Here is an 8,796-nt window from a genome sequence, read left to right as displayed (position 1 = left end):
GAAACATCCTGAGACTCACCACGGTCTGTGGAGACGCCTGAGACAGATGAGATCCACTCTTCACTTTTTTCTTTGATGAAGCGCCTTAAACACAGGACCAGATACAACCCCCACCCCCCCACCTCCACCCCAGGTTCAGACTTAAAACCTCCACCCAGCTCCGAGTCTTGAGACCAGAGTCGTTCATCGTTCATCACTTCAGACTCCAGCAGTCCCTGACGCCTGTGAGATTCACAAGAACAGAAATGTCGCTGATCCAGGTTCGGTGAGAGGACACAAAGACCTCCTCCCCCTTTTCCTGAAACCCTGTCAGACCGTCTGAGACCTCCGTGGCGTGAGGGAGGGGGGGCGCGCAGGTCTGAGTCTGCCGGGGTTAATGAAGGGACGGGACTTCAGGATACAGGAACTCTGAAGCTTCATCTGGTCTCCATCTGCATTTAGAGAAGGTGAACTTGGACCTGGGGAGCGTGTGTCCAATCACAGAGCATTTATTTACTGACCCCGCCCCTATACACGTCACCTGTTGACAAAGAAAGACGCTGATTGGACGCTGTGTATAAACAAGAGAACACAGACTCTCTTTTCTTTTATCATTTTGTCTTTTTCCTGTCTGTGGTGATTCCTACATTACCCATAATGCCTCTGCATCAGACGGCGGCAGAGGCTCAGGTGTCAGGTGGACGTGCTCGTAGAGAAACGGCACCGTCGGCCTCGAGGTTCAGGAGCAGCGTTAATGAGACTAATTAGTCTGATGTTTGTGAATCATCCAGCTGTTTCTGCTGCAGCCTCACTTCCTGAATTTCAACATAAAAGTCTGATGTTTTTACGCCTCACCAACATTTTTATATTTGTGCCAAAAAGACGTGTTTATGAAAACGTTCCCGCACATTAAACGTGTTCCCTGAAGGTCTCATGGATCCTGGTCCAGATGAGACCAGTGAAGTCCTCCAGTGTGTGAGAGAAGAAGAAGAAGAAGAAGAGTCACATCAGTTATTGATACTTTGTGTTTTTAACCAAACTTATTTAACATCTGTCAGCAGTGTATAAACATTTAATAAATATATTTAAGTTCAAACACATGACAGGTAACAGCTGTTCAGAAACATCAACTTTAAAAAGTAAAATGTAGGTATTCAAATGCAAAAACTTTCAAAATAAAAGCAAAATAAAAATTATTTCAGATATTTAGATATTTGACAAGTCTTTCTTTTATTATGTCAAACATGAATAACAGCTAAATTGTTTATAACACAATAATGTAGTTGTAGACAATTATAGTTTCTATGATTCCAGCTGTTTCACTAACAAACACATGAATAGAAATCAATAGAAACCAGTTATAGATGAACACGCTGCTTCTAAATGTTAAATAAGGGGTTAAAATAATCTCCTCCCTCAGACAGCTGATGAACACACTGAGGCTGCAGCTCTTCACACTTCCTGTTCTCAGTCACATCTGTCCACATGTTGGTATCAGCTGCCTCTCACATCAGCTCGTCCTTAGATTTCCTCTCTGCTCCTCTGTGCTGTGTGAGATGTACGGTGGCCCTGAGAGCTCAAAACACAAACGACTTCAGAGAACACCTTCGACCCTCAGGGCCACCGTAGGTTCTCCTGTTAGCAGCAGAAGCTCGTGGCTGCAGCTCCACTGATGATGATGATGATGATGATGATGATGATGATGATGATGATGTTGTTGTTTGTAAGATTATTGTTTTTATCTCTGCTGACAAATCTCTCTCTCTCTCCTTTACAATTATTTTACAGCTGCTCATAAAAGTTCCGTTCATTTCTCAGCTGTTCATTCATTCATTCATTCATTCATTCATTCATTCATCCATCCATCATAACTGATCAGAAAATGAATCTGCAGCTGTTCAGGTCGTTGTTTACACAAACACTGATTATTTTCTGGGCTGCTGTTCAGACACAACAAACTTCTGATGTGATCAACTCGGCCGACAGGAAGTTGCTGTTCTTGTTTTAATTTAAATTTTTACTGTTTTCAACAATAACGATTCATTGATTAATGTAAAAATTGAATCGGCAGATTAACTCACAGTGAAAATAATCGTTAACGTTACAAAGAAGGACTTCCTGTGACGTCGTCTGGTCCTGGAGCGCAGAGGTTTTTCCAGTAACAGGTAGAAATGCTCACCTGGTCTTCGCCCTCCAGGTCCTGGTCTAGAGGACTGTAGGTCCTGACGGGCGCTGTCATGAACATCCAGGGGGTGTCGGACTCTCTTATTAACCTGGGTGTTGTTGGGAATGTTACCCACAATGCATCTGTCTTCAGGCTGATGAACCATGGGACGTTTAGACCGTAGTGAGCCTCCCGAGTGGTGGGAGGGAGGGGGGGGTGACACCAGAGTCTGGGTGGATCTTCAGCCTCCATGATGTGGACATGAGTAGTTGTCTGTTCAGGAGCCAACACGCCGTTCGTATTTTACAGAAAAACATTGATCTGTAGTGTGTGAGTGTGTGTGTGTGAGTGTGTGTGTGTGCTGTCGATCAGCCCCTGTTCGGAGCAGTGTTGTTTTTGCATGCTTATATAGCTCAGTGTAAATCGATGTGAGTTGCATGTCCGTGTAGTTTTCAGTTGTTCGGCTGGTTCTGTCTGTCGTGGCTTTGGGTGCCTTTCATTTGGTTTCTCTCTCCTTTTTGTTCCCTGTTATATTTTGTACTGAGTGTCCCAGAGGCTGGGAGCATTTTTGGGTTATTGAGCAAAAAAATAAAATAAAAAAAACAACAAAAAAATCCTCCTACAAACAGAACTGAGCAGTTATCATCAGGTCGAACAGCAGGAACCTGTGAAGAGGTCGTGTTCTGTTTTTGGGCGGATTGTCCCTTTAAGAGTCGAGTGCCAACTACAGATGCCAGTGTTGTACAGCAGTGAAAAGCTCACACTATTTACTAAAATAAACCATTTCTCTGTTTTTTTTCACCGGTGAGTCTCAGTTATTTCAGTTTTCACCAGCACACACGTCCACAGCTGCAACGACCACTCGACCGTTATTAATCTGCAAATATTTGAATAATCCAAGAATCATTTTAGGACATTTTTAAGCATAAATCTCAAACATTCTCTAGTTCCAGTTTCTCGTGTCAGAATTTGATGCTTTTCTTTGTCGTTTATCTCAGTAAACTGAACGTAGACGAGAGCAGAATAGAATATAAAAACCTTTATTATACAAAATATACAATGAAATTAGGAGCGCTGCTGCTGCAAACAGAAAACAGGTTAAGACAGACAAAAGAATAATAAAATACAAGAATTTTGCAGTTAAAATATGATAAATACTTTCAAAGAATAGAAAAGTGATTTGCTGAGTAAGATATTAATACAGTGAATATTGCTGTTAAAATAATATATTATAGTGATCCGTTAAAATAGGTCAGCAGATGACAGGGTGACATCGTCTGAAGAAACAAGCTCTGATTGGAGGAGAAAATAATCACTGTCCTTGTGGAGGTAGATGTATATTCAGCAGGTTTGGTGATTAATTAAAAAATAAATTTTATACATTTCTTTGGTTGAGAGTAAAATAAAAGTAAGAAAAAGAAAGGTGTAATACATAAAAGCCAGTTATTAGGAAAAGTGTTCCAGCAGCTTACAATTAAAATTAAATAATGATATTAATAATAATGTTAACCTCAGTTTATAAATGACTGGATGATTAGATTAAACAGATGATCAATTTAATTGAAATAAATACAAGTAAACAGTGCAGCTCCAGCTGTTGTGATCCTGCTCTGTAGATATAAAAACTGATCTCAGTACAGAGAAACTGTTGTAAGTTGATAGATAGATAGATAGATAGATAGATATTTTATTAATATAATCATTTATAATATAGTTTTGTAACAGTACACCAGGTGTCGCTGTAACTTTTAGTTTGACAGCGGTTACTCCCACAATGCACCTCTTCATTGGAGACTCCTAAACTCCTTACTCTTCAGCAGCAGCAACACCAGAGCAGACGATCGGACATGTGACGTCATGTCGATTGATTGTCTGTAATTCAACTTGACGGGAGATGAACTAATGAAAGTTGTGTCAGTAAAGTTGTGACACCGCCAGTCAAAGAGGTGGAGAGGCGGAACAGGTTGTGTCAGCGCCATGTTGGAAGTCTGATCCTTCGGTTCATGCAAATGATGATTGGTGCGTTCACGGACACTCCGTGAAAGGTGCAGCCCTCACTTGTTACGCTATGCGCCTCAGCCCTTCTGATCCTGAACCGGACACTCGTTCAATATTTGTAATAGACTTAAAAGAAAACAACATATAGAGATATAACAAAGGTTCTTCTGTATAGACTCGATGTAAAGTTTTAATGAAATTACTATCGAAGCGTAGTTGACAAACTTCTAATGACGTCATCTTTGCAGAAATGAAACTTCACAGTTTCATTAGAGAGAAATCCAGTTCAAGGTGGAAACACTCAGTCAAGGTGTTGATCATTTCACTCATCACGTGTCTTGTATTATATAAAACATCATATGGACGTTAACGAGGTGAAACACTTGATTTCCAGTTTGAATGGAGTTACTATGTTTAAGATAGAAGGAGATACGAATAAAAACATGGAATAATAGTTTAAAGTTTTGGAACCTGCGAAGGACATATATGTATGGGATGCCATTTTAATCAATATTAAATAAATACATACATTAAATTATGAAAACAGCAATGAAATAAATCCTGAAATTTAATAGATTAGGTAATAAATGTAGAAATTAATATATAAATATAAATTGGTCTGACACAGTGAGATAGCCTGATTTGTATATAACTGATGGAAATAAAAAGAGCAGGAAAATAAATGTGGAATGAGGAAATAAAAGTCTCCGTAAATAGATAAATGTGGAATCATAAAATAAAATCCCCCTGAAATGAAATAAAAAGCTATTTATTTAATTATATATTTATTGATTCTTTATTTATTTATTGACTCACTTATATGTTCAGATTTACGTTTATTTATATATTTCTACATTTACTACCTAATCTAATTATTTTAGGATTTATTTATTAATTTATTTAATATTGATTAAAATGGCATTTCATAATATAGAGGGATTTCGTTTGCGGCAATCCCACCTAACAAAAAATAAAATTTATTTTTCCTTCCGATAGTCCCACACTTTGTTGCGCACATCGAAAAGTATCGCGATATTTCCTCACGTTGACTCACGACCCCGAGAATCTCGTTCAGTCACGCAAACAGAGATGGCCGCTCCCTGAACGTCCATGTGGCTTCGCAGACAGAAAAACTCCTCAGTAATTTAACGTTAACTAATTTCCCGTGAGTAAAACGAGCAGCGGACTCTGCGCGGGAGCTGAGAGCGGCTCCGCGAGGACACGAACATGCAGTGCGACGACGTAAGTGTCTTAAATTAGCATGTAGCTGCTAACGTGCTCCGGTACGTCGTTAGCTAACTATTTTATATTCTCTTTCCTCTGATGTTCAGCACCAGGACTAATTACTGAACATTAATTATCTTTATCAATTATATCAGGTCAGAAGTTTCATGTTAAAATGTCACTAAAGCAACACGGACAGTTTTTCTGGTGACACCAAACGCCATTTAATAATGTGTTTTTAAGGTTTCCTGGCTCCTCTGTAAATACACAATTATTATGTGTAGACTTATCTTCTTCACCTACATGTGCTATTTATTAATAATGTGTTGACATGTAATACAACAGTACAGTGACGTGTGTCCTGAATCTCTGTGTGGACAGTTGCTTTATAAGTGTTTTATTCTCCATTAAAAATGAAGTTGAATTCAAATATTTTGACCTTTTACAGCAGGATTGATGTAACTCACATTATTATGTTATTAGTGAAATCTTTAACTAAAGATTGTTATCAATTAATCTACCAATTATCTTTTGATGAACAGTTTGATTTATTAAACATCAGAAAACAAAGAACATGTCCATCACTGTGATCTCTATAAATGTTTTGTCTTGTACGACAAATGATGAAAATACAGTTTATTATTATAACACCAAGAAAAACAGCGAAGTGTCGACCAATCATTGCATCTTCTAATAATAAACTTTATTTAAATACCACTTTTCTTAACAAGGTTACAAAGTTCTTCACAGAAAAAGGGGAATTAAGAACAAAAGAAAAACAAACGCATCATAAAACACAAGTTACACAAAAACATAAATTGTATCATGGGAAAATAAAACACATGTCAAACATGGGATTAATTAGTCCTTGATATCTTATAACCCACTAATTGCTTCAGCGCTGTCATCAAGTAAATTAGATGAGAAAACTCCAAGAGTTGATCAACAGAAGATAAAGATACAAGACAATTCTGATCATTAATTAATAATCTATAATGATATTTTAAAGAGTCTCTAGTTCCAGAGACTCAAACATGAAGATGTACAGTTCAATTCAATAAACTGAATTTGACTCTGAAAACAAACCAAGACATTGATAGTGAGTGTGTTTACATGTGCATCATGGTTATGATTGGCTTGTTGAAATATATCTGTTTTTTGTGTTGCACTGGCATTATTGATTATTTTCATTATTGATTAATCAACTCATTTGTTTCTGCTTCCTGCAGGTGATCTGGGACATTATTGGAAACAGACAGTTCTGTTCCTTCAAAGTCAAGTAAGTGTCAAACTGAGGCACTCACTCCCTCACTCACTCACTCACTCACTCACTCACTCACTCCCCTCACTCACTCACTCACTCACTCACTCACTCACTCACTCACTCACTCATTGTATGAGAGTTGTCATGTGCAGTAGCTCAGAGTTAGAGAATATCTCGGTGTCTGTGCTGCAGGTCAGGACTGACACAGTTTACCAGACAGACATTTACAAAAACAACCTGTTGGTTTTCATCTGGAAAATTCTGATGGTTCCGACAATTTGGAAGCGGTTCTCTACTGGATCCGGTTCTTGATGCCCTCCATACGTTAGTGGCCACAGTTCACCATCTTGTAATGGCTCTTTCCTCAGTCCAGTAGAACCTTTGGTTGAACAGAGTCTGAGAGGAACGTTTCAACACGTGGTCGATCCCTGACATGAGGAACTGAGGAACTACCCAGTGTCAGTGAGGTGTTCCTAATAAAGTGCTCACTGACTGTAGAAATCAACCCGTGAAATGTGAAAATAAACATTTTTTTTAAATAGAAGAAAAAATAGATAAATAAAATAAAACCAGGGTACATAAATAAATTCACAAATAATAATTTATTCAGCAGGGAGACCGATTCCATAATTAACCAAAGCTTATTAATCACTCTTTTTGTTGTTTATTAAACCGAGTGATTTGATTTGAGACTTGAAATTCTAGGAGAAAAAGGGAAAATGAAGGAGTTGATTTGGCAAATTTTTGTTTGTGGATAAAGAATTTAGCAATTAGAAGGATGAAGTTAATGAGATATTAACTTGGATTCTCATAGTAACGGATGATATGTTTAAAGTTGAAGGAGTAGAGAGAAAAAATGAGACGCCAGATCTCCGAAGCTTCTGGGACAAAACCAGATGTTTGCTGTTAGTGATCAGGTCTGTCAGACGATGATGTCAGCGGATGACATCATCCAGGTAACTCTCTCTCTCTCTCTCTCTCTCTCTCTCCGTTCAGGACGAAGAGTCAGAACTTCTGTCGTAATGAATACAACATCACAGGCTTGTGTAACCGCTCGTCTTGTCCGCTGGCCAACAGTCAGTACGCCACCATCAGAGAGGAGAAAGGTGACGCCCGTCAACATCCTGCTCATGTTTTCATGTGGTTTGCTTCATGTGTTCATCAGATGGTTTGTAGAATCACTTCTTCTGAGTGATCCGTGGCTGAAACAGGAGGAGGAAGTGATGGAGTGAATGAGTGAGTGACGGCTGTGTTTTCTCTGCAGGTCAGTGTTTCCTCTACATGAAGGTGATCGAAAGAGCAGCTTTTCCCGCCAAAATGTGGGAAAAGGTGAGTTTGAACCAATCAACACACAGAAACACAGCTGCAGGTCAAAGCTTCAGATGGTCAGAGTGAAGTTCCCTTAAGGAAACTTTAACTCAGACTTTTAGGGAAATCTTAACTTAAGGTGTTTTGATCAACCGTTTTTATCTTAATGAAACTTTAAGTTAGACTTTAATATAAAAAATGCTGCATAAAACACCTTAAGTTAAGATTTCCTTAAAGTCTCAGAAGGATGGGAACCTCTACTTCAAACGGTGAATGTTAAGTTATAATTGTGTGTGTGTGTGTGTCTGCAGGTGAAGCTCAGTAAGAACTATGAGAAAGCTCTGGAACAGATCGATGAGAACCTGATCTACTGGCCTCGCTTCATCAGACACAAATGTAAACAGAGATTCACCAAGATCACACAGTATCTGATCCGCATGCGCAAACTGGTCCTGAAGAGACAGTGAGTACAGCCGACACACGGCCTACACACAGCCGACACACGGCCTACACACAGCCGACACACGGCCTACACACAGCCGACACACGGCCTACACACGGCCGACACACGGCCTACACACGGCCGACACACGGCCGACACACGGCCGACACACGGCCTACACACGGCCGACACACGGCCGACACACGGCCGACAAACGGCCGACACACGGCCTACACACGGCCTACACACGGCCGACAGACAGCTGATCCAGAGACATAATCAGCTGTTCTGATAATCGAAGGGTTTTGAACTTTTTGTCGAACAAAATAAAACGTTAGAAGACATCGACGTTGTGTAAGCGACATTGTTTTCTGATGTTTCAGAGACTGAATGATTAATTGTTTAATCAAGAATAAT

The 8,796-nt window shown here is 39.3% G+C and overlaps 1 protein-coding gene and 1 non-coding gene across 2 annotated transcripts in view; both read left to right on the top strand.

Moving 5' to 3' along the window:
• Window positions 1–4,134: 4,134 nt before the first annotated feature.
• Window positions 4,135–4,233, top strand: LOC111649803 (small nucleolar RNA U13). The gene has a single exon (XR_002760343.1). It is a non-coding gene; the product is annotated as a small nucleolar RNA U13 (small nucleolar RNA).
• A 970-nt stretch (window positions 4,234–5,203) lies between these two features.
• mak16 (MAK16 homolog (S. cerevisiae)) overlaps window positions 5,204–8,796 on the top strand; it is a 7,013-nt gene continuing 3,420 nt past the window's right edge. Inside the window, exons 1-5 of the mRNA XM_023399493.2 lie at window positions 5,204–5,383; window positions 6,595–6,644; window positions 7,626–7,735; window positions 7,894–7,958; window positions 8,249–8,400. Coding sequence (XP_023255261.1) covers window positions 5,369–5,383; window positions 6,595–6,644; window positions 7,626–7,735; window positions 7,894–7,958; window positions 8,249–8,400 — 392 coding nt within the window. The 5' untranslated portion in view covers window positions 5,204–5,368. The remainder of the gene's footprint in view (window positions 5,384–6,594; window positions 6,645–7,625; window positions 7,736–7,893; window positions 7,959–8,248; window positions 8,401–8,796) is intronic.

Source organism: Seriola lalandi, unplaced genomic scaffold (genome assembly GCF_002814215.2).
Source record: "Seriola lalandi dorsalis isolate HSWRI2012SDOR001 ecotype SW California unplaced genomic scaffold, Sedor1 jcf7180002052021, whole genome shotgun sequence".
In the NCBI taxonomy this organism is placed as follows: domain Eukaryota; kingdom Metazoa; phylum Chordata; class Actinopteri; order Carangiformes; family Carangidae; genus Seriola; species Seriola lalandi.
The sequence above is the reverse complement of the archived record's forward strand: the minus strand, read 5'-3'. Positions and strand labels throughout refer to the sequence as shown.